Source organism: Salmo trutta, unplaced genomic scaffold (assembly GCF_901001165.1).
Source record: "Salmo trutta unplaced genomic scaffold, fSalTru1.1, whole genome shotgun sequence".
NCBI lineage: Eukaryota > Metazoa > Chordata > Actinopteri > Salmoniformes > Salmonidae > Salmo > Salmo trutta.
The window spans coordinates 716,904-744,284 of record NW_021823115.1 but is presented as its reverse complement, the minus strand read 5'-3'; the positions used below and the strand labels follow the sequence as shown (position 1 = coordinate 744,284).

General features: G+C 40.4%; 1 protein-coding gene across 1 annotated transcript; it reads left to right on the top strand.

Moving 5' to 3' along the window:
* Positions 1-4,040: 4,040 nt before the first annotated feature.
* LOC115189002 (DNA-binding protein inhibitor ID-4-like) lies at positions 4,041-12,357 on the top strand. Its single transcript, XM_029747816.1, has 3 exons — positions 4,041-4,688; positions 6,754-6,804; positions 11,602-12,357. Exons 1-2 carry the CDS (start codon positions 4,335-4,337, stop codon positions 6,796-6,798), a joined length of 399 nt encoding a protein of 132 aa, XP_029603676.1. The 5' UTR covers positions 4,041-4,334; the 3' UTR covers positions 6,799-6,804; positions 11,602-12,357.
* The last annotated feature ends 15,024 nt before the right edge of the window (positions 12,358-27,381 follow it).

Below are 27,381 nucleotides of genomic sequence, written 5' to 3'. Positions count from 1 at the left end.
CGATGCTGGAAGCTGTGAACTGCAGTGGGTATCTGGGGCGTCATGTAAACACTCTGACCAGAAAGCAGAGTATAACACAGGGTCAAACCTATCAGGATACACGAAGTAACCACGACTGTTTTAAAAAGGATAATGTGTCCAAACACACATCTAGGTAACTGTGGGACTTGTTGTTTCTTGTTTAATGATGTTTTTAGAGTCATGAATGTCACTCTATGCAGTAAGTAGAAAAGGGAGGAGTGAGAGAGAGAGAGAGAGAGAGAGATAGAGAGAGAGACAGACAGAGAGAGACAGAGAGAGAGAGAGAGAGAGACAGAGAGACAGAGAGACAGAGAGAGAGAGAGAAAGAGAGACAGAGAGAGAGACAGCGAGACAGAGAGAGAGAGAGAGAGAGAGAGACAGAGAGAGACAGACAGAGAGAGACAGAGCGAGAAAGAGAGAGACAGAGAGAGACAGAGAGAGAAAGAGAGAGAGACAGAGAGAGAGAGAGACAGAGAGACAGAGAGACAGAGAGACAGAGAGAGGGAAAGAGAGACAGAGAGAGAAAGAAAGAAAGAAAGAGAGAGACAGAGAGAGAGAGAGAGAGAGAGAAAGAGAGACAGAGAGAGGGAAAGAGAGACAGAGAGAGGGAAAGAGAGACAGAGAGAGAGAGAGAGAGAAAGAGAGACAGAGAGAGAGAAACTCAGGATATACTTTGTAAAATGTTGCAGATATTTAAATGAATTGGGGCATAAAACTACCTTCCTGCTTCTATAAGTTTTTTGAACTGGTTCTGGTTACCTTCAGACGAGTCATGTGACACTTGTGGGGTCGGACACTCATGGTGTTCGTGAGTCTCCTCTTTCCATAGAAGGGGTCACAACAGTTCGTAGGTCAAGCCGTTCGGACACCACAGACGTTTACATCAGAAGACCGATTTCCGGCTTGTCTCCTGGTCTGACAAACATCGCTCTAGCTCTGTGACCTTTCACCTCAGATGGGTTGTCTCCTGGTCTGACCTTTCACCTCAGATGGGATGTCTCCTGGTCTGACCTTTCACCCCAGATGGGATGTCTCCTGGTCTGACAAACACCTCTCTAGCTCTGTCACCTTTCACCTCAGATGGGTTGTCTCCTGGTCTGACAAACACCTCTCTAGCTCTGTCACCTTTCACCTCAGAACGTGCGACATCGGTCGGATGCGGTGGATTGAGACACATCCAATAGAAATAACAGACGTCTCTCTCTCTCTCTCTTAAATGAAGGATTCTGATTGGACCTTAGATCAACCCACCGACGTGTCCATCAACTCAAGTGGGTTAAACTCGGACAAAAGAATATCCATTAATTACAATCCACATAATAATTCACATTTCCCTGTTTCTGCAGGATTTATTTTTCTGCTGTAAAAAAAAAAACACCTGGGTCAAATTTAGATGCAGCATCAGTAGCAGAGGTAGTTTCCATATATACTGTATTTGCCACGATCAGTCAACAGGCTGAAACATGAAAGTACATGACTGGAATTACAGAAGGGAAGACGGACGGATCAGCTGAACTGCACAGCTAAAGGAACCAGAGAGAATGCAGAGTCATGGTATCTCTGTGTATTATACTGACCAGCAGAGTCATGGTATCTCTGTGTATTATATGGACCAGCAGAGTCATGGTTTCTCTGTGTATTATATTGACCAGCAGAGTCATGGTTTCTCTGTGTATTATATATGGACCAGCAGAGTCATGGTTTCTCTGTGTATTATATATTGACCAGCAGAGTCATGGTTTCTCTGTGTATTATATGGACCAGCAGAGTCATGGTTTCTCTGTGTATTATATTGACCAGCAAAGTCATGGTATCTCTGTGTATTATATTGACCAGCAGAGTCATGGTTTCTCTGTGTATTATATGGACCAGCAGAGTCATGGTTTCTCTGTGTATTATATGGACCAGCAGGGTCATGGTTTCTCTGTGTATTATACTGACCAGCAGAGTCATGGTTTCTCTGTGTATTATATGTTAACCAGCAGAGTCATGGTTCTCTGTGTATTATATTGACCAGCAGAGTCATGGTTTCTCTGTGTATTATATGGACCAGCAGGGTCATGGTTTCTCTGTGTATTATATTGACCAGCAGAGTCATGGTTTCTCTGTGTATTATATTGACCAGCAGAGTCATGGTTTATCTGTGTATTATATTGACCAGCAGAGTCATGGTTTCTCTGTGTATTATATGGACCAGCAGAGTCATGGTTTCTCTGTGTATTATATGGACCAGCGGAGTCATGGTTTCTCTGTGTATTATATGGACCAGCAGAGTCATGGTTTCTCTGTGTATTATATGGACCAGCAGAGTCATGGTTTCTCTGTGTATTATATTGACAAGCAGAGTCATGGTTTCTCTGTGTATTATACTGACCAGCAGAGTCATGGTTTCTCTGTGTATTATATGGACCAGCAGAGTCATGGTTTCTCTGTGTATTATATGGACCAGCAGAGTCATGGTTTCTCTGTGTATTATATGGACCAGCAGAGTCATGGTTTCTCTGTGTATTATACTGACCAGCAGAGTCATGGTTTCTCTGTGTATTATATGGACCAGCAGAGTCATGGTTTCTCTGTGTATTATATGGACCAGCAGAGTCATGGTTTCTCTGTGTATTATATTGACCAGCAGAGTCATGGTTTCTCTGTGTATTATATGGACCAGCAGAGTCATGGTTTCTCTGTGTATTATATGGACCAGCAGAGTCATGGTTTCTCTGTGTATTATATGGACCAGCAGAGTCATGGTTTCTCTGTGTATTATATTGTATTACATGGTTTCTCTGTGTATTGTATTGACCAGCAGAGTCATGGTTTCTCTGTGTATTATATGGACCAGCAGGGTCATGGTTTCCTGTGTATTATATGGACCAGCAGAGTCATGGTTTCTCTGTGTATTATATGGACCAGCAGAGTCATGGTTTCTCTGTGTATTATATTGACCAGCAGAGTCATGGTTTCTCTGTGTATTATATGGACCAGCAGAGTCATGGTTTCTCTGTGTATTATATGGACCAGCAGAGTCATGGTTTCTCTGTGTATTATATGGACCAGCAGAGTCATGGTTTCTCTGTGTATTATACTGACCAGCAGTGTCATGGTTTCTCTGTGTATTATATGGACCAGCAGAGTCATGGTTTCTCTGTGTATTATATGGACCAGCAGAGTCATGGTTTCTCTGTGTATTATATTGACCAGCAGAGTCATGGTTTCTCTGTGTATTATATGGACCAGCAGAGTCATGGTTTCTCTGTGTATTATATGGACCAGCAGAGTCATGGTTTCTCTGTGTATTATATTGACCAGCAGAGTCATGGTTTCTCTGTGTATTATATGGACCAGCAGAGTCATGGTTTCTCTGTGTATTATATTGTATTACATGGTTTCTCTGTGTATTGTATTGACCAGCAGAGTCATGGTTTCTCTGTGTATTATATTGTATTACATGGTTTCTCTGTGTATTGTATGGACCAGCAGAGTCATGGTTTCCTGTCCTCTACACCCTCCTGTCTCCTGTCCTCTACACCCTCCTGTCCTCTACACCCTCCTGTCCTCTACACCCTCCTGTCTCCTGTCCTCTCCACCCTCCTGTCTCCTGCACTGTTGAGAGGTAGCTGGCTAGAAGCATTTCACCTTTTTGCTCCCTGTTATATCTTGTGTATGACATAAAAACGTTGATATATTAAATATAAATATATATTTTAAGTGAACGATGATAATCAGGTTTACACAGAATTATTGCATTTTATATGCTCCGGGCCTCCTTACACACACACACACACACACACACACACACACACACACACACACACACACACACACACACACACACACACACACACACACACACACACACACACACACACACACACACACACAACCCTTCGACAGGCGTGTCACCCTCCGCATCGCATTTCTATAGGGTGGTTGTTGTTCCATCACGGGCACCGGACGGCTCGTGATTGACCGGTTTCTCCACCGAACTGTCAACCAGCCGCGCGCTGGCGCCTCCCCTTCCCCATATAAGTGTCCGGAATCTATTCATTCTTCACGCGGTGCTCGGTGGAGTAGAACCGACTGGTCCACGGGATGTTGACAGAATAAAATCATACTACTTTTGAAACATTTTTTTGTCGACCGTTTTCTTTTCGTTTTTTTGGGGGGGGGCAGTTTTGGCTTTTACGTCGGTCATACCCATCTTCATCTCCTACACATAATCTCCGGTATTTGATACCAGTGTGATTGTTTTCTCTCAACCCCGTCCTCCGCCGTACCGGCTGCGTTATTAACCCCCCCCCCCCCCCCCCCCCAAAATGAAGGCTAAGAAGGAAACCTCGATCTGCAGCAGCAACGAGCTTTCTTTACGCTTCCTCTCGGATCACAGCCTGAACATCGCCCGGTCTCGGTTACAGAAAGAAGAAGAGCAGCTGTGTGTGCAGGACGATATGAACCACTGTTACAGTCGCCTCAAGCGTCTCGTTCCCACCATACCGCAGGATAAGAAAGTCAGCAAAGTGGAGATCCTTCAGCACGTCATAGATTACATCTTGGACCTGCAGCTGGCGCTGGAGACGCAACCTTCTCTCCTGAAACAACAGACGGGGACGTGCCCGCCGTCCCCCGCCTCTAACCGGACACCGCTGACGGTTCTCAACACGGACCGCCAGGTAAAGAAGCAATGGCGCAAGACGTCAATTCAACGTCTATTCCACGTTGGTTCAGAAAATGAAATGACGTGGAAACAACGTTGATTCAACCAGTGTGTAGCCCGACGGGATGGTCTAGAAGACTATATATAGAATGAGTGATGCATATCAGCAGCGTGGTCCTTTTCAAGTCAGGAGACTCCTGTATTGTAGAATAACAAATGGCCTTGTTTATGTTCTTGTGGAAAACACCGTATTGGCAGAGACACGTTATACATGTTATTGAAACATCATATTGACAGAGACACATGTTATTGAAACATCTTATTGACCGAGACACATGTTATTGAAACATCGTATTGACAGAGACATGTTATTGAAACATCGTGTTGACAAGGCAGAGACACGTTATTGAAACATCTATTGACAGAGACACATGTTATTGAAACATCTTATTGACCGAGACACATGTTATTGAAACATCGTATTGACAGAGACATGTTATTGAAACATCGTGTTGACAAGGCAGAGACACATGTTATTGAAACATCTATTGACAGAGACACATGTTATTGAAACATCGTATTGACAGAGACACATGTTATTGAAACATCGTGTTGACAAGGCAGAGACACATGTTATTGAAACATCTATTGACAGAGACATATTATTGAAACATCGTATTGACAGAGACACATGTTATTGAAACATCTATTGACAGAGACACATGTTATTGAAACATCGTATTGACAGAGACACATGTTATTGAAACATCGTATTGACAGAGACACATGTTATTGAAACATCGTATTGACAGAGACACATGTTATTGAAACATTGTATTGACAAGGCAGAGACACGTTATTGAAACACCGTATTGACAGAGACACATGTTATTGAAACATCGTATTGACAAGGCAGAGACACATGTTATTGAAACATCGTATTGACAAGGCAGAGACACATGTTATTGAAACATCGTATTGACAAGGCAGAGACACATGTTATTGAAACACCGTATTGACAGAGACACATGTTATTGAAACATCGTATTGACAGAGACACATGTTATTGAAACATCTATTGACAGAGACACATGTCATTGAAACATCGTATTGGCAGAGACACATGTTATTGAAACATCGTATTGACAGAGACACATGTTATTGAAACATCGTATTGACAGAGACACATGTTATTGAAACATCGTATTGGCAGAGACACATGTTATTGAAACACCGTATTGACAGAGACACATGTTATTGAAACATCGTATTGACAAGGCAGAGACATGTTATTGAAACATCGTATTGACAGAGACACATGTTATTGAAACATCGTATTGACAGAGACACATGTTATTGAAACATCATATTGACAAGGCAGAGACATGTTATTGAAACATCATATTGACAGAGACACATTTCTATTGAAAGCCATAATACATCATGTCTAGTGGCAGTAGTTGGTACATGTGAAAGACAGGACCCCTGTGCTTGAGGTGAAGGAGTCTGTAGTCTGTTGTAGTCCCGCTGTGATGCTCTCAGATCAGATGATAAATTGTGTTGTATTGAAGGGTCCTGTGTTGTAGTCCTGCTGGGATGCTCTCAGATCAGATGATAAACGGCACCTGGTTCATTCTCTGTAGAGCTCGTGGTTTGTGTCTCCGTACCTGGTTCATTCTCTGTAGAGCTCGTGGTTTGTGTCTCCGTACCTGGTTCATTCTCTGTAGAGCTCGTGGTTTGTGTCTCCGTACCTGGTTCATTCTCTGTAGAGCTCGTGGTTTGTGTCTCCGTACCTGGTTCATTCTCTGTAGAGCTCGTGGTTTGTGTCTCCGTACCTGGTTCATTCTCTGTAGAGCTCGTGGTTTGTGTCTCCGTACCTGGTTCATTCTCTGTAGAGCTCGTGGTTTGTGTCTCCGTACCTGGTTCATTCTCTGTAGAGCTCGTGGTTTGTGTCTCCGTACCTGGTTCATTCTCTGTAGAGCTCGTGGTTTGTGTCTCCGTACCTGGTTCATTCTCTGTAGAGCTCGTGGTTTGTGTCTCCGTACCTGGGGTAATATTCATTCTCTTTCCCCTTGTTTCAGAGGACGTCGACAGGCCAGAAGGAGGACTCAGTTTTGTGTCGCTGATAAATGGTGAGTAGCATCAGATTATTCTGGTTTAAACCTGCTTCACAATCTGTGTGTTCTCTTCAATGAAATAGACCTTCAATTCACCTGGATTAGTAGTATTATGAGTAGTACTAGCAGTGTTATTATTATGAGTAGTACTAGCAGTATTATTATTATGAGTAGTACTAGCAGTATTATTATTATTATTATTATGAGTAGTACTAGCAGTATTATTATTATGAGTAGTACTAGCAGTATTATTATTATGAGTAGTACTAGCAGTATTATTATTATGAGTAGTACTAGCAGTATTATTATTATGAGTAGTACTAGCAGTGTTATCATTATGAATAGTACTAGCAGTATTATTATTATGAGTAGTACTAGCAGTATTATTATTATGAGTAGTACTAGCAGTATTATCATTATGAGTAGTACTAGCAGTATTATCATTATGAGTAGTAGTAGCAATATTATTATTATGAGTAGTAGTAGCAGTATTATTATTATGAGTAGTAGTAGCAGTATTATTATTATGAGTAGTACTAGCAGTATTATTATTAGCAGTAGTATTAGCAGTATTATTATTATTATTATGAGTAGTACTAGCAGTATTATTATTATCAGTAGTAATAGCAGTATTATTATTATGAGTAGTAGTAGCAGTATTATTAAATATTATGAGTAGTAATAGCAGTATTATTATTATGAGTAGTACTAGCAGTATTATTATTATGAGTAGTACTAGCAGTATTATTATTATGAGTACTAGTAGCATTATTATTATTATGAGTAGTAGTAGCAGTATTATTATTATCAGTAGTAATAGCAGTATTATTATTATGAGTAGTAGTAGCAGTATTATTAAATATTATGAGTAGTAATAGCAGTATTATTATTATGAGTAGTACTAGCAGTATTATTATCATGAGTAGTACTAGCAGTATTATTATTATCAGTAGTATTAGCAGTATTATTATTATGAGTAGTACTAGCAGTATTATTATTATGAGTAGTAGTAGCAGTTATTATTATGAGTAGTACTAGCAGTATTATTATTATTATGAGTAGTAGTAGCAGTATTATTATTAATATTATTATGAGTAGAACTAGCAGTATTATTATTATTATTATTATTATTATGAGTTGTACTGGCAGTATTATTATTATTATGAGTAGTACTAGCAGTATTATTATTATGAGTAGTACTAGCAGTATTATTATTATCAGTAGTACTAGCAGTATTATTATTATCAGTAGTATTAGCAGTATTATTATTATTATTATGAGTAGTACTAGCAGTATTATTATTACCAGTAGTATTAGCAGTATTATTATTATCAGTAGTAGTAGCAGTATTATTATTATGAGTAGTACTAGCAGTATTATTATTATGAGTAGTACTAGCAGTATTATTATTATTATGAGTCGTAGTAGCAGTATTATTATTATGAGTAGTACTAGCAGTATTATTATTATGAGTAGTAGTAGCAGTATTATTATTATCAGTAGTACTAGCAGTATTATTATTATGAGTAGTAATAGCAGTGTAATTATTATGAGTAGTACTAGCAGCATTATTATTATGAGTAGTACTAGCAGTATTATTATTATGAGTAGTACTAGCAGTATTATTATTATGAGTAGTAGTAGCAGTATTGTTATTATTATTATTATGAGTAGTACTAGCAGCATTATTATTATGAGTAGTACTAGCAGTATTATTATTATTATGAGTAGTAGTAGCAGTATTATTATTAATATTATTATGAGTAGAACTAGCAGTATTATTATTATTATTATGAGTTGTACTGGCAGTATTATTATTATTATGAGTAGTAGTAGCAGTATTATTATTATGAGTACTACTGGCAGTGGTAGTATTATTATGAGTAGTAGTAGCAGTATTATAATTATGAGTAGTAATAGCAGTATTATTAGTATGAGTGGTACTCGCAGTATTATTAGTATTATGAGTAGTACTAGCAGTATTATTAGTATGCGTTGTACTGGCAGTATTATTATTATGAGTAGTACTAGCAGTATTTTATTATGAGTAGTACTAGCAGTATTATAATTATTATTACGTGTAGTAGTAGCAGTATTATTATTGTTATTTTTATGGGTTGAAGTAGCAGTATTATAATTATTATTATTATGAGTAGTACTCACAGTATTATTATTATTATTATGAGTAGTAGTAGCAGTATTATTATTATTATGAGTAGTACTAGCAGTATTATTATTATTATTGTTATTATGGGTAGTAGTAGCAGTATTATTATTGTTATTATGTGTAGTAGTAGCAGTATTATTATTTTTATGAGTAGTACTAGCAGTATTATTATTAGTAGTAGTAGAAGTGTTATTTTTATGAGTAGTAGTAGCAGTAGTAGTAGTAGTAGCATTATTATTATTATGAGTAGTACTAGCAGTATTTTTATTATTATTGTTATGAGTAGTAGTAGCAGTATTATTATTATTATTATGGGTAGTAGTTGCAGTGTTAATATTACTGTTGTTATTATGAATAGTGGTACCAGTATTATTGTTATTATTATTATGAGCAGTAGTAGTAGTTGTATTATTATTGTTATTATGAGTATTAGTAGTAGCAGTATTATTGTTACTGTTATTATGAGTAGTATTCGCAGTATTATTATTATTATTGTTATTATTATGAGTAGTACTATCAGTATTATTATTATTACCATGAGTAGTAGTGGTAGCAGTGTTATTATTATTGTTATTATTACCATGAGTAGTAGTAGTAGCAGTATTATTATTATTATGAGTAGTACTAGCATTCTATTATTATTATATAATAATACTGCTAGTACTACTCATAATTATTATAATAATAATGCAAGTAATAGTCATAATAATAATAATAATACTGCTACTACTATGCATAATAATAATACTGCTACTGTTACACATAATAACAATAATAATGAATAGTAGTAGCAGTATTATTATTATTATTATTATTATTGAGTTGTACTAGCATTATTATTATTATGAGTAGTACTATCAGTATTATTATTATTATTATCATGAGTAGTACTATCATTATTATTATTATTAACATTAGTAGTAGTAGCAGTATTATTATTATTGTTATTGCTATTATGAGTAGTAGTAGTAGTAGTAGTATTAGTATTATTATTATTGTTATGAGTATTATTATTATTATTATTATTATTTTTATGAGTAGTAGTATTATTGTTATTATAATAATTATTATTTTTGTTATTATAAGTAGTACTATTATTATTATTGTTGTTGTTATTATTATGAGTATTATTATTATTATTATTGTTATTATCATTATGAGTATTATTATTATTGTTATTGTGAGTATTATTATTAATATTATTATTATGAGTAGTAGTAGTAGTATTGTTATTATTATTGTGAGTAGTAGTAGTATTGTTATTAATATTGTTATTATGAGTAGTAGTAGTAGTTTTATTATTATTATTGTTATTATGAGTAGTAGTAGCAGTATTATTATTATTATTAATAATATTGTTATTATGAGTAGTAGTATCAGTATTATTGTTATTATTATGAGTAGTAGTAGTAGTAGTAGTAGTCGTATTAGTAGTATTATTATTATTATTATTAGTAGTAGTAGTAGTAGTAGTAGTAGTAGTAGTAGTAGTAGTAGTATTATTATGAGTAGTAGTAGTAGTAGTAGTAGCAGTATTATTATTATTGTTATGATTATTATGAGTAGTAGTAGCAGTAGTATTATTATTGTTATTATTATGAGTAGTAGTATTATTATTATTATTATTATGAGTAGTAGTAGTAGTAGTAGTAGTAGTAGTAGTAGTAGTAGTAGTAGTAGTAGTAGTAGTAGTCCTCTTGTGGAGCAATGTTCCAAGGTCATCTGAGCCTGGTTAGGTTAGCTGTAAGGACCCAGAGCCTGGTTAGGTTAGCTGTAAGGACCCAGAGCCTGGTTAGGTTAGCTGTAAGGACCCAGAGCCTGGTTAGGTTAGCTGTAAGGACCCAGAGTCTGGTTAGGTTAGCTGTAAGGACCCAGAGCCTGGTTAGGTTAGCTGTAAGGACCCAGAGCCTGGTTAGGTTAGCTGTAAGGACCCAGAGCCTGGTTAGGTTAGCTGTAAGGACCCAGAGCCTGGTTAGGTTACCTGTAAGGACCCAGAGCCTGGTTAGGTTAGCTGTAAGGACCCAGAGCCTGGTTAGGTTAGCTGTAAGGACCCAGAGCCTGGTTAGGTTAGCTGTAAGGACCCAGAGCCTGGTTAGGTTAGCTGTAAGGACCCAGAGCCTGGTTAGGTTAGCTGAGACCCAGAGCCTGGTTAGGTTAGCAGTAAGGACCCAGAGTCTGGTTAGGTTAGCTGTAAGGACCCAGAGCCTGGTTAGGTTAGCTGTAAGGACCCAGAGCCTGGTTAGGTTAGCTGTAAGGACCCAGAGCCTGGTTAGGTTAGCTGTAAAGACCCAGAGCCTGGTTAGGTTAGCTGTAAGGACCCAGAGCCTGGTTAGGTTAGCTGTAAGGACCCAGAGCCTGGTTAGGTTAGCTGTAAGGACCCAGAGCCTGGTTAGGTTAGCTGTAAGGACCCAGAGCCTGGTTAGGTTAGCTGTAAGGCTCTGAGACGCAGGCAGGCAGGCAGGCAGGCAGGCAGGCAGGCAGGCAGGCAGGCAGGCAGGCAGGCAGGCAGACAGCTGTGTTTGTGGTATACTGGAAGCCGGTCCGTTTGTTTTGGCTTGTTGATGAAGCCCTGTTTTGTGTTGGTAGCGTGCCAGTCAGTCTGGTTCAGACCGTTCACACACCCCGTCTATTCATTCTGTCCACAGGTGTGCAGAGCGGTTTCAGTGCGCAGAGCAGAGCTGAGAGCAGAGCAGGGGAGAGCTGCTCCAGCCCACAGCCAGCACAGCCTCAGCCTCCAGCCAGGGAATCTCAGCCAGCCACACAAAGCTTTATCACACAGGATGATCCCCACTTCCCCCTGCTGGAGAACCTACTACTGGCAAATACAAACCTATTTATAACATTTATTAGAAACAAACTAAAGCCTGCTAAGTTCAACTGGCCCATAACTTCCCATACCTTAACTTTATATGTCAAATAATATTACAATTGTAAAAGGGTGAATGAAGAATCCCTTGTTGTGAGGTCTTGCTAGAAACTAGAGCTTGTTGAACAACAAATAACAGTTTGTATAAAATGTGACAAATACCGGTTTATAAAATTAAAAAAAGAACTAAAAAACTACAGTGTGGAACTTTACTAAAACAGGAAAATAATTGTACATGTTTTGACGTCTATTGTTTCAAATAGATGATTTGTGTTGAACAGGGTTTTTGGCTGAGATAAACATGTTTCATATTGTAAAGAGGAACAAATGACTGGAGACAATTCAGAGATTGTCTGTGTAGAAACAGATGCTCTATGTGGAAGAAAATATCTATTATGCTCAAATAGACTATTGTAATTATCAAATATTTTGATTAAAAACCTTTTTGACATGTAAATAATGTGTTTTTTGACTTGGAAGTGGATGAAATATTAATACTTCAAAATGCTATGTTAATAAACTCTCCACAGCGGTTCATTTTGTATTGTTGTTGTATTTCTACGTATTGTTGCTGTATTTCTACGTTATAGTTTTAACAAGCATATAGCATGTAAAGGCTCCACTTAAAGCTATAAGAGCAGGGTAAAACGTGTACTAAAACGGTTTGTATGTAATCTGGTAAAGCCTAAATTCTCTTGTTTTATATTCCCTTCATTTGTTTTTCTCTTGTATTGATTTCATTTAGAAACCATTTGAAAAGTTGACATTTTGTGCAGTTTTATTAACCAATGTGAAAACCAGACGTTAGAACTCTGATATGACTGTTGATGATTTGGGAACATTTGACTGTAACTGTTGAAGAACAATAGATGCTACAGCTGGAGAAACTATCCACCAATCACCGCATCCGATTGTTCTGAGGACTACAAGGACCAAACTATCCACCAATCACCGCATCAGATTGTTCTGAGGACTACAAGGACCAAACTATCCTCCAATCACCGCATCAGATTGTTCTGAGGACTACAAGGACCAAACTATCCACCAATCACCGCGTCAGATTGTTCTGAGGACTACAAGGACCAAACTATCCACCAATCACCGCGTCAGATTGTTCTGAGGACTACAAGGACCAAACTATCCTCCAATCACCGCATCAGATTGTTCTGAGGACTACAAGGACCAAACTATCCTCCAATCACCGCATCAGATTGTTCTGAGGACTACAAGGACCAAACTATCCTCCAATCACCGCATCCGATTGTTCTGAGGACTACAAGGACCAAACTATCCTCCAATCACTGCATCAGATTGCTCTCAGGACTACAAGGACCAAACTGTCCTCCAATCACTGCATCAGATTACTGTGCTATCCCAATATGGTGATTGATACCTCTGAGCTTGGATATGTGTGAGAGGACAGCTGTCCAGTATTTACTGTGTCCCCCCACTGCTGAGAGGACAGCTGTCCAGTATTTACTGTGTCCCCCCACTGCTGAGAGGACAGCTGTCCAGTATTTACTGTGTCCCCCCACTGCTGAGAGGACAGCTCATTACATTTTAATGAGGGAAATAAGTATTTGACCCCCTCTCAATCAGAAAGATTTCTGGCTCCCAGGTGTCTTTTATACAGGTAACGAGCTGAGATTAGGAGCACACTCTTAAAGGGAGTGCGGCTAATCTCAGTTTGTTACATGTAAAAAAAGACACCTGTCCACAGAAGCAATCAATCAATCAGATTCCAAACTCTCCACCATGGCCAAGACCAAAGAGCTCTCCAAGGATGTCAGGGACAAGATTGTGACCTACACAAGGCTGGAATGGGCTACAAGACCATCGCCAAGCAGCTTAGTGAGAAGGTGACAACATTTGGTGCGATTATTCGCAAATGGAAGAAACACAAAAGAACTGTCAATATCCCTCGGCCTGGGGCACCATGCAAGATCTCACCTCGTGGGGTTGCAATGTTCATGAGAATGGTGAGGAATCAGCCCAGAACTACACGGGAGGATCTTGTCAATGATCTCAAGGCAGCTGGGACCATAGTCACCAAGAAAACAATTGGTAACACACTACGCCGTGAAGGACTGAAATCCTGCAGCGCCCGCAAGGTCCCCCTGCTCAAGAATACATATACATGCCCGTCTGAAGTCTGCCAATGAACATCTGAATGATTCAGAGGACAACTGGTGAAAGTGTTGTGGTCAGATGAGACCAAAATGGAGCTCTTTGGCATCAACTCAACTCGCCGTGTTTGGAGGAGGAGTAATGCTGCCTATGACCCCAAGAACACCATCCCCACCGTCAAACATGGAGGTGGAAACATTATGCTTTGGGGGTGTTTTTCTGCTAAGGGGACAGGACAACTTCACCGCATCAAAGGGACGATGGACAGGGTCATGTACCGTCAAATCTTGAGTGAGAACCTCCTTCCCTCAGCCAGGGCATTGAAAATGGGTCGTGGATGGGTATTCCAGCATGACAATGACCCAAAACACACGGCCAAGGCAACAAAGGAGTGGCTCAAGAAGAAGCACATTAAGGTCCTGGAGTGGCCTAGCCAGTCTCCAGACCTTAATCCCATAGAAAATCTGTAGAGGGAGCTGAAGGTTCGAGTTGCCAAACGTCAGCCTCGAAACCTCAATGACTTGGAGAAGATCTGCAAAGAGGAGCGGGACAAAATCCCTCCTGAGATGTGTGCAAACCTGGTGGCCAACTACAAGAAACGTCTGACCTCTGTGATCGCCAACAAGGGTTTTGCCACCAAGTACTAAGTCATGTTTTGCAGAGGGGTCAAATACTTATTTCCCTCATTAAAAGGCAAATAATTTTATAACATTTTTGACATGGGTTTTTCTGGATTTTTTTGTTGTTATTCGGTCTCTCACTGTTCAAATAAACCTACCATTAAAATTATAGACTGATCATTTCTTTATCAGTGGGCAAATGTACAAAATCAGCAGGGGATCAAATACTTTTTTCCCCCCACTGTATATGCTGAAAGTTAAGAAATATACTTAAATATACTTTTGACAACCTGATATACATGGTTTAAGATAACTAAGATAACCTAGAGAGAAGACAGGGGTTTGTAGTTAATGTAGGTGAGCAGAGAGACCTAGAGAGAAGACAGGGGTTTGTAGGTGTGAAGATATGTGGTCAGAGAGACTTGGTGAGTCCAGGAGGTTTTCCAGACACCCTGATTGAGAGACTTGGTGAGTCCAGGAGGTTTTCCAGACACCCTGATTGAGAGACTAGGTGAGTCCAGGAGGTTTTCCAGACACCCTGATTGACTTAAGAACAGAGAAGCAGTCAGCTAGCTGTGTGTTTCCAGTCTGTACATAGTGAACATGACCCTTATGGCCTGGACAGCCCTGTCGTTATGGACCGTCACGTCTGTCGTTATGGTGTGTCACGTCTGTTGTTATGGTGTCTGTCGTTATGGTGTCTGTTGTTATGGTGTCTGTCGTTATGGTGTGTCATGTCTGTTGTTGTGATGGCTCAGGGTTAAAAAGTCTGACGAACACCTTCACACCAGCAGAGATGACTGGAAACAGAGGTACAGTCCTCTATCTCAGGAAGAGGACCACACGACTCCAGGTATTACAGAGATGACTGGAAACAGAGGTACAGTCCTCTATCTCAGGAAGAGGACCACACGACTCCAGGTATTACAGAGATGACTGGAAACAGAGGTATAGTCCTCTATCTCAGGAAGAGGACCACATCGTTATGACTACAGGTATTACAGAGATGACTGGAAACAGAGGTACAGTCCTCTATCTCAGGAAGAGGACCAAGTCGTTTTTATATTTAGTCATCTAGTAGACGTTCTTGTCCAGAGCATCTGGCGAGTAACTCAAATCACCGTAGGCATTGACCTCGAAGCCAGTTCCACTGCGTTTTTTTAATTGTTGCCTTCTAATCAGGGATTGGTTTAGACCGGGGACACCAGGTACGTGCAATTAATTATCAGGTAGAACAGAAAACCAGCCGGCTCTGGACCTCGTAGGGTCAGAGTTGAATACCCAATGCTGTAAAATACCTGCTGGGCAGGGCTGAGGTGGTCACACCTGTTTCCTCATAGACTCTATAAAATACCTGCTGAGGTGGTCACACCTGTTTCCTCATAGACTCTATATAATACCTGCTGAGGTGGTCACACCTGTTTCCTCATAGACTCTATATAATACCTGCTGGGCAGGGCTGAGGTGATCACACCTGTTTCCTCATAGACTCTATAAAATACCTGCTGAGGTGATCACACCTGTTTCCTCATAGACTCTATAAAATACCTGCTGGGCAGGGCTGAGGTGATCACACCTGTTTCCTCATAGACTCTATATAATACCTGCTGAGGTGATCACACCTGTTTCCTCATAGACTCTATAAAATACCTGCTGAGGTGGTCACACCTGTTTCCTCATAGACTCTATATAATACCTGCTGAGGTGGTCACACCTGTTTCCTCATAGACTCTATATAATACCTGCTGAGGTGGTCACACCTGTTTCCTCATAGACTCTATATAATACCTGCTGAGGTGGTCACACCTGTTTCCTCATAGACTCTATATAATACCTGCTGAGGTGGTCACACCTGTTTCCTCATAGACTCTATATAATACCTGCTGAGGTGATCACACCTGTTTCCTCATAGACTCTGTATAATATCTGGGCTGAGAGCAGAGAGAGAGCAGAGGCTACATGAACCTGTATAATACCTGCTGAGGTGATCACACTTGTAAACCAGTCAGATGGAAATATCATTACTATTCCAAAACACACCAGCCATGCTGTCGTAAAACAACACACCAGCCAAACAACACACCAGCCATGCTGTGATAAAACAACACACCAGCCAGGCTGTGATAAAACAACACACCAGCCAGGCTGTGATTAAACAACACACCAGCCATGCTGTCTAAAACAACACACCAGCCACGCTGTGATAAAACAACACACCAGCCATGCTGTGATTAAACAACACACCAGCCAAACAACACACCAGCCAGGCTGTGATTAAACAACACACCAGCCATGCTGTCTAAAACAACACACCAGCCACGCTGTGATAAAACAACACACCAGCCATGCTGTGATTAAACAACACACCAGCCAAACAACACACCAGCCAGGCTGTGATTAAACAACACACCAGCCATGCTGTGATAAAACAACACACCAGCCACGCTGTGATTAAACAACACACCAGCCACGCTGTCGTAAAACAACACACCAGCCATGCTGTGATTAAACAACACACCAGCCATGCTGTGATAAAACAACACACCAGCCATGCTGTGATTAAACAACACACCAGCCAGGCTGTGATTAAACAACACACCAGCCAGGCTGTGATAAAACAACACACCAGCCATGCTGTGATTAAACAACACACCAGCCACGCTGTGATTAAACAACACACCAGCCATGCTGTGATTAAACAACACACCAGCCACGCTGTGATAAAACAACACACCAGCCACGCTGTGATTAAACAACACACCAGCCAAACAACACACCAGCCATGCTGTGGTAAAACAACACACCAGCCACGCTGTCGTAAAACAACACACCAGCCATGCTGTGATAAAACAACACACCAGCCACGCTGTGATCAAACAACACACCAGCCATGCTGTGATAAAACAACACACCAGCCATGCTGTGATAAAACAACACACCAGCCTTGCTGTGATTAAACAACACACCAGCCAAACAACACACCAGCCATGCTGTGATCAAACAACACACCAGCCACGCTGTGATAAAACAACACACCAGCCACGCTGTGATAAAACAACACACCAGCCATGCTGTGATTAAACAACACACCAGCCACGCTGTGATAAAACAACACACCAGCCATGCTGTGATAAAACAACACACCAGCCATGCTGTCGTAAAACAACACACCAGCCAAACAACACACCAGCCATGCTGTGATTAAACAACACACCAGCCACGCTGTGATAAAACAACACACCAGCCATGCTGTGATAAAACAACACACCAGCCACGCTGTCGTAAAACAACACACCAGCCACGCTGTCGTAAAACAACACACCAGCCATGCTGTCGTAAAACAACACACCAGCCATGCTGTCTAAAACAACACACCAGCCAGGCTGTGATAAAACAACACACCAGCCATGCTGTCGTAAAACAACACACCAGCCACGCTGTCGTAAAGCTGAAAATACTGTTTGGACGTGTGGTTAATCTCCAAATGAGGTTCCTTGTCACATAACAAAATAGACGTTAAATATTAAAATGAATATCAAGGTAAGATTAGAAGGTTATTTTTCGCAGTAGTTGTCCTATAAACACAAAGCTTGTGATCCTAGATACAGAAGACTTCAGGAGATGTACCTGTAGTCCTGGTATGGTCTGTCTACTGAGTTTTCCAGACATCACCACTTACACACCAGTCTCCTATATAAGTCAAGTGGAATGTTTTTATGGTATAGAAAAGCCTCTTCTTTAAATCACACACATTCTGCCAGCCTAGTGCATAAACTATGGAGGCTGGAGATGGGCTCTGTCTTCAATAAACCTTCTGAGAGTGTTAGCCTGCAATAACTGGTTTAGCTGTTCTCCTGATCTACCTTCATTTTACACTCTTCCACAGGGGCCCACATCTCTCTCTCTGTGTGTGTGTGTGTGTGTGTGTGTGTGTGTGTGTGTGTGTGTGTGTGTGTGTGTGTGTGTGTGTGTGTGTGTGTGAAGAGGAGAGCGGGCTGCCTCTTGGACACTACTTGACGAGACTCTAATTGGTGCAGAGTGATTAAATATCTCATGCTTCTTACTAATTGCATCTATTTAAAGCAGTCATTAGCTTTAAAACCACCAACAGGCTTTTCCTCTGACTAAACGCTCGATGTAGTTCAGAAAACCCAGCGGACAGGAAAACAATACGTAGACAGAGAGAAGAAGAGAGGAAAACCATACGTAGACAGAGAGAAGAAGAGAGGAAAACCATACGTAGACAGAGAGAAGAAGAGAGGAAAACCATACGTAGACAGAGAGAAGAAGAGAGGAAAACCATACGTAGACAGAGAGAAGAAGAGAGGAAAACCATACGTAGACAGAGAGAAGAAGAGAGGAAAACCATACGTAGACAGAGAGAAGAGGAGAGGAAAACCATACGTAGACAGAGAGAAGAAGAGAGGAAAACCATACGTAGACAGAGAGAAGAAGAGAGGAAAACCATACGAAGACAGAGAGAAGAAGAGAGGAAAACCATACGTAGACAGAGAGAAGAGGAGAGGAAAACCATACGAAGACAGAGAGAAGAGGAGAGGAAAACCATACGTAGACAGAGAGAAGAAGAGAGGAAAACCATACGTAGACAGAGAGAAGAAGAGAGGAAAACCATACGAAGACAGAGAGAAGAAGAGAGGAAAACCATACGTAGACAGAGAGAAGAAGAGAGGAAAACCATACGTAGACAGAGAGAAGAAGAGAGGAAAACCATACGTAGACAGAGAGAAGAAGAGAGGAAAACCATACGTAGACAGAGAGAAGAAGAGAGGAAAACCATACGTAGACAGAGAGAAGAGGAGAGGAAAACCATACGTAGACAGAGAGAAGAGGAGAGGAAAACCATACGTAGACAGAGAGAAGAAGAGAGGAAAACCATACGTAGACAGAGAGAAGAAGAGAGGAAAACCATACGTAGACAGAGAGAAGAAGAGAGGAAAACCATACGTAGACAGAGAGAAGAAGAGAGGAAAACCATACGTAGACAGAGAGAAGAAGAGAGGAAAACCATACGTAGACAGAGAGAAGAAGAGAGGAAAACCATACGTAGACAGAGAGAAGAAGAGAGGAAAACCATACGTAGACAGAGAGAAGAAGAGAGGAAAACCATACGTAGACAGAGAGAAGAAGAGAGGATTGTATTTTATATGATGTTGATCTTTTTTGAACCTGGTTTCTACTGGCTTCATTTTAGCAAAATGACTGAAGCCTTTTGAAAAGGCCCCCCCCCCCCCTTTCTTTCTGCAGTAATGGCCCTGTCTGAGCACTGACTTGGTTGTCATAGTTACATAACATTCACAATCAAATGATTTAATCTCATCTTGACCACATTTATTGAACTGGACAAATTTAAATAAAAGATATCAGGCACAAATTAACATAAATAATTATGTGAATTGAAATTGTGTTAATTGCTAAATATGTCTTATTCTTATTATTATTATTATTGGCACCACAGCCAAATATATCAGCTCAGTATTTATAACAGCCATATATATCAGCTCAGTATTTATAACAGCCATATATATCAGCTCAGTATTTATAACAGCCATATATATCAGCTCAGTATTTATAACAGCCATATATATCAGCCATATATATCAGCTCAGTATTTATAACAGCCATATATATCAGCTCAGTATTTAACACAGCCATATATATCAGCTCAGTATTTATAACAGCCATATATATCAGCTCAGTATTTATAACAGCCATATATATCAGCCATATATATCAGCTCAGTATTTATATCAGCTATATATATCAGCCATATATAACAGCCATATATATCAGCCATATATATCAGCTCAGTATTTAACACAGCCATATATAACAGCCATATATATCAGCCATATATATCAGCCATATATATCAGCTCAGTATTTATAACAGCCATATATATCAGCCATATATAACAGCCATATATATCAGCCATATATATCAGCTCAGTGTTTATAACAGCCATATATATCAGCCATATATAACAGCCATATATATCAGCCATATATATCAGCTCAGTATTTATATCAGCCATATATATCAGCTCAGTATTTAACACAGCCATATATATAAGCTCAGTATTTATAACAGCCATATATATCAGCTCAGTATTTAACACAGCCATATATATCAGCTCAGTATTTATATCAGCCATATATATCAGCCATATATATCAGCCATATATATCAGCTCAGTATTTATAACAGCCATATATATCAGCCATATATATCAGCTCAGTATTTATAACAGCCATATCAGCCATATATAACAGCTCAGTATTTAACACAGCCATATATATCAGCGCAGTATTTATAACAGCCATATATATCAGCTCAGTATTTATAACAGCCATACATATCAGCCATATATATCAGCTCAGTATTTAACACAGCCATATATATCAGCTCAGTATTTATATCAGCCATATATATCAGCCATATATAACAGCCATATATATCAGCCATATATATCAGCTCAGTATTTAACACAGCCATATATATCAGCCATATATATCAGCTCAGTATTTATAACAGCCATATATATCAGCTCAGTATTTAACACAGCCATATATATCAGCTCAGTATTTATAACAGCCATATATATCAGCTCAGTATTTAACACAGCCATATATATCAGCCATATATATCAGCTCAGTATTTATATCAGCCATATATATCAGCCATATATATCAGCTCAGTATTTAACACAGCCATATATATCAGCCATATATATCAGCTCAGTATTTATAACAGCCATATATATCAGCTCAGTATTTAACACAGCCATATATATCAGCCATATATATCAGCTCAGTATTTATATCAGCCATATATATCAGCCATATATATCAGCTCAGTATTTAACACAGCCATATATATCAGCTCAGTATTTATAACAGCCATATATATCAGCTCAGTATTTATATCAGCCATATATATCAGCCATATATATCAGCTCAGTATTTATATCAGCCATATATATCAGCCATATATATCAGCTCAGTATTTATAACAGCCATATATATCAGCCATATATATCAGCTCAGTATTTATATCAGCCATATATATCAGCTCAGTATTTATAACAGCCATATATATCAGCCATATATATCAGCCATATATATCAGCCATATATATCAGCTCAGTATTTATAACAGCCATATATATCAGCCATATATATCAGCTCAGTATTTATAACAGCCATATATATCAGCTCAGTATTTATAACAGCCATATATATCAGCTCAGTATTTATAACAGCCATATATATCAGCTCAGTATTTATAACAGCCATATATATCAGCTCAGTATTTATAACAGCCATATATATCAGCTCAGTATTTATAACAGCCATATATATCAGCTCAGTATTTATAACAGCCATATATATTAGCTCAGTATTTATAACAGCCATATATATCAGCCATATATATCAGCTCAGTATTTATAACAGCCATATATATCAGCTCAGTATTTATAACAGCCATATACAGTGGAAGTCGGAAGTTTATATACACTCAGGTTGGAGTCATTAAAACTCGATTTTCAACCACTCCACAAATTTCTTGTTAACAAAATGGACAATGACCCCAAGCATACTTCCAAGTATTGGCAAAATGGCTTAAGGACAACAAAGTCAAGGTATTGGAGTGGCCATCACAAAGCCCTGACCTCAATCCTATAGAAAATTTGTGGGCAGAACTGAAAAAGCGTGTGCGAGCAAGGAGGCCTACAAACCTGACTCAGTTACACCAGCTCTGTCAGGAGGAATGGGCCAAAATTCACCCAACTTATTGTGGGAAGCTTGTGGAAGGCTACCCGAAACGTTTGACCCAAGTTAAACAATTTAAAGGCAATGCTACCAAATACTAATTGAGTGTATGTAAATTTCTGACCCACTGGGAATGTGATGAAAGAAATAAAAGCTGAAATAAATCACTCTCTCTACTATTATTCTGACATTTCACATTCTTAAAATAAAGTGGTGATCCTAACTGACCTAAGACAGGGACATTTTTACTCTGATTAAATGTCAAGAATTTTGGAAAAACTTAGTTTAAATGTATTTGGCTAAGGTGCATGTAAACGTCCGACTTCAACTGTATGTACAGTACCAGTCAAGTTTGGACACACCGACTCATTCAAGGGTTTTTCTATCTTTTTTTAATTTACTGATCCTTTTTCAAGTAAAACAAATATTTATTATATTTCTGTAAATGTGCCAAATCACCAAAGCATTAATGTGCTCACTATTGAACCACTTCTCAGTGATGCTTCAGTTAAAGTTTCGATTTCACTGAACTTCATTTCTGCAGCTTCGTCTCATTGAGAACAAATCAATTTTTTTAAACGACTGACCCTTTTTTCCACGTCGAGTCCTCCAATTCAGGGTAACTAGCCTGGTGTACAACAAAAGCTTCGGGCCGGATAGAGAGGGGAAAAAAAACTGTCCTGGCACAACCCTGTGCCAACTTCATCTCCCAGGAGACCCTCAATGAATTACAGAAATTACATCTCTCTGATAAATGCCAAGCTCTTCCAAGGAGGCCAACGTCAGAGAGGCTCAGCCCTCCCGGAAGAGCGGTAACTAAAGGGGGGAAAGGAGAGGCTGCCAAGACCCTGACTGGATCACAGAGGACCAGGGCTGCTTGGGGGGATGGCTGGAACAACAGCCTTGTCAAACAACACGACCCTTGAGGTGATGTCAGCCATCAGGCATCAATATGTCACGGTAAATACCGCTGCTGCAACAAAGGCTTGGGGCTGGAAGCTGAGGCTGCCGGGCCGGAGTTACAGCTTCCTACAGATTGGGATGGACGACTGTCTCTGTACTGTCTCTGGGACTAACTGTGGTGGACAACTATCTCTGTACTGTCTCTGTTCTGTCTCTGTACTGTCTCTGTACTGTCTCTATTCTGTCTCTATTCTGTCTCTGTACTGTCTCTGTACTGTCTCTGTGCTCTAGACTACAATGTACTGTCTCTATTCTGTCTCTATTTTGTCTCTATTCTGTCTCTGTACTGTCTCTGGGACTAACTGTGGTGGACAACTATCTCTATTCTGTCTCTGTACTGTCTCTGTGACTAACTGTAAAGGACGACTGTCTCTATTCTGTCTCTGTGACTAACTGTGGTGGACGACTGTCTCTGTACTGTCTCTGTGCTCTAGACTACAATGTACTGTCTCTATTCTGTCTCTATTCTGTCTCTGTACTCTCTATTCTGTCTCTATTTTGTCTCTATTCTGTCTCTGTACTGTCTCTATTCTGTCTCTGTACTGTCTCTGTACTGTCTCTATTCTGTCTCTATTCTGTCTCTATTCTGTCTCTATTCTATCTCTATTCTGTCTCTGTACTGTCTCTAATCTGTCTCTGTACTGTCTCTATTCTGTCTCTATTCTGTCTCTGTCTCTATTCTGTCTCTATTCTGTCTGTCTCTATTCTGTCTCTATTTTGTCTGTGTACTGTCTCTATTCTGTCTCTATTCTGTCTCTGTCCCTATTCTGTCTCTATTCTGTCTCTGTCTCTATTCTGTCTCCATTCTGTCTCTGTTCTGTCTCTGTTCTGTCTCTATTCTGTCTCTATTCTGTCTCTGTTCTGTCTCTATTCTGTCTCTATTCTGTCTCTATTCTGTCTCTGATCTGTCTCTATTCTGTCTCTGTCTCTATTCTGTCTCTATTCTGTCTGTGTCTATTCTGTCTCTATTCTGTCTCTGTACTGTCTCTATTCTGTCTCTATTCTGTCTCTGTCCCTATTCTGTCTCTATTCTGTCTCTGTTCTATCTCCATTCTGTCTCCATTCTGTCTCTGTTCTGTCTCCGTTCTGTCTCTGTTCTGTCTCTATTCTGTCTCTGTACTGTCTCTATTCTGTCTCTATTCTGTCTCTGTCTCTATTCTGTTCTATTCTGTCTCTATTCTGTCTCTATTCTATCTCCATTCTGTCTCCGTTCTGTCTCCGTTCTGTCTCCGTTCTGTCTCCGTTCTGTCTCCGTTCTGTCTCCGTTCTGTCTCCGTTCTGTCTCTATTCTGTCTCTATTCTGTCTCTATTCTGTCTCTATTCTGTCTCTGTCTCCTTAGTAATGGATCATGTTTTTTATTTATTCACCTTTGAAAGTCATCCGTTTCAGTGTAAATTACGACGTTACAGAAAGAAGGTTAAAACGTTAACAATTTAAACGATCTATTCCTCATCTGTATTCCAGGTTTCACATTGAGACATCTCATTCCTTCAGCTAAACTCTCTGAGTGACAATTGTCATTCTGTGTCAAAATGTACATTTTTACATTTTAGTCATTTAGCAGACACTCTTATCCAGAGCGACTTACAGTAGTGAATACATACATTTCATTTCATGCATTTTTTTTTTTTTTTTTTTTTGTACTGGCCCCCCGTGGGAATCGAACCCACAACCCTGGCGTTGCAAACACCATGCTGGCGTTGCAAACACCATGCTCTACCAACTGAGCCACAGTCAAAATGTAGATTTTATTTGTCATTCTGTGTCAAAATAAAGATTTTATTTGTCATTCTGTGTCAAAATGTAGATTTTATTTGTCATTCTATGTCAAAATGTAGATTTTATTTGTCATTCTGTGTCAAAATGTAGATTTTATTTGTCATTCTGTGTCAAAATGTAGATTTTATTAGAGGTTGAAACTGGGAAACAAACACAAAATTCCATTAAATCTGAATGATGAACGGAACCACTTGATAATTGTAAAACAACCATTACAATCGGAGGTGAAAAATCCCTCAGTCCAATGTCTTCATTCCTTCCAAATGATACCAGTCTATTGATCTGTATTGGGATATGTATAATGTTTAATGTGACTATGTTGTAGTTCTCATGTATTACAGCACCTAACTTCCATTTCTACCATCCCTCTGGTGCTGCTCGGACCATGAACCCAACTGGTACAGAACCCAGTGCGATCCGATAGTTCTGTTTGCGTAATATTTCCTGATTATTGACGTCAACATTACTGATGAGCAGGACTGTTATTCCAGGCGCTGATCAAACAACCTCACTTGGCATAGGACCCAATTCTCTAATTCACATGGTCATCAGTTCTAGTCCAAGTGGGGTCCCCCCCCCCCTCTATAACCCCAAACTGGTCCTGTTGACTCTGAGCTGATTGGCCCAGATGGCCACCTGCTGCCACCCCCAGGCGGAGGCTTCGTTTCGGGGATCCCCGACGTATGATCGACAACACGAGGCGAATGGACGCTGAACCCTGTTTACTACAGCCGTTACTGTCACATCAAGAGTTACAGTTAGGCTTTAATTGGTCTACTGTCAAATAAAGTTAAATTAAAGGTAAAAACAAACAACAACAGAACAGGGATGAACTCTGCTTCCTCCTCTCAGTTGCCATGTGAGGCGATCAAATTAAGATTCCGCAGAGATGGATGGAAATCAGAAGATGAAGAAGAGGGGGACAAATAAACAGCCCAGCCAGGTCAAAATCACCACCCAGCCAGGTCAAATTCACTACCCAGCCAGGTCAGAATTACAACCCAGCCAGGTCAAATTCACTACCCAGCCAGGTCAAAATCACCACCCACCCAGCCAGGTCAGAATCACAGCCCAGCCAGGTCAGAATCACCACCCAGCCAGGTCAGAATCACCACCCAGCCAGGTCAGAATCACAACCCAGCCAGGTCAAAATCACCACCCACCCAGCCAGGTCAGAATCACAGCCCAGCCAGGTCAGAATCACCACCCAGCCAGGTCAAAATCACAACCCAGCCAGGTCAAAATCACAACACAGCCAGGTCAGAATCACCACCCAGCCAGGTCAAAATCACCACCCAGCCAGGTCAGAATCACAGCCCAGCCAGGTCAGAATCACAACCCAGCCAGGTCAGAATCACAGCCCAGCCAGGTCAGAATCACAGCCCAGCCAGGTCAGAATCACAACCCAGCCAGGTCAAAATCACCACCCAGCCAGGTCAGAATCACAACCCAGCCAGGTCAAAATCACCACCCAGCCAGGTCAGAATCACAACCCAGCCAGGTCAGAATCACAGCCCAGCCAGGTCAGAATCACAACCCAGCCAGGTCAAAATCACCACCCAGCCAGGTCAGAATCACAACCCAGCCAGGTCAAAATCACCACCCAGCCAGGTCAGAATCACAACCCAGCCAGGTCAAAATCAAATCCCAGCCAGGTCAAAATCACTACCCAGCAGGTCAGACTCACTACCCAGCCAGGTCAAAATCACCACCCAGCCAGGTCAAAATCCCTACCCAGCCAGGTCAGACTCACTACCCAGCCAGGTCAAAATCACAGCCCAGCCAGCCAGGTCAGAATCACCACCCAGCCAGTTCAGACTCACTACCCAGCCAGGTCAAAATCACCACCCAGCCAGGTCAAAATCACCACCCAGCCAGGTCAAAATCACCACCCAGCCAGGTCGAAATCACAGCCCAGCCAGGTCAAAATCACTCCCCAGCCAGGTCGAAATCACAGCCCAGCCAGGTCAAAATCACAACCCAGCCAGGTCGAAATCACAGCCCAGCCAGGTCAAAATCACCACCCAGTCAGGTCGAAATCACAGCCCAGCCAGGTCAAAATCACCACCCAGCCAGGTCAAAATCACCACCTAGCCAGGTCAAAATCACCACCCAGTCAGGTCGAAATCACAGCCCAGCCAGGTCGAAATCACAACCCAGCCAGGTCAAAATCACCACCTAGCCAGGTCAAAATCACCACCCAGTCAGGTCAAAATCACAGCCCAGCCAGGTCGAAATCACAACCCAGCCAGGTCGAAATCACAACCCAGCCAGGTCAAAA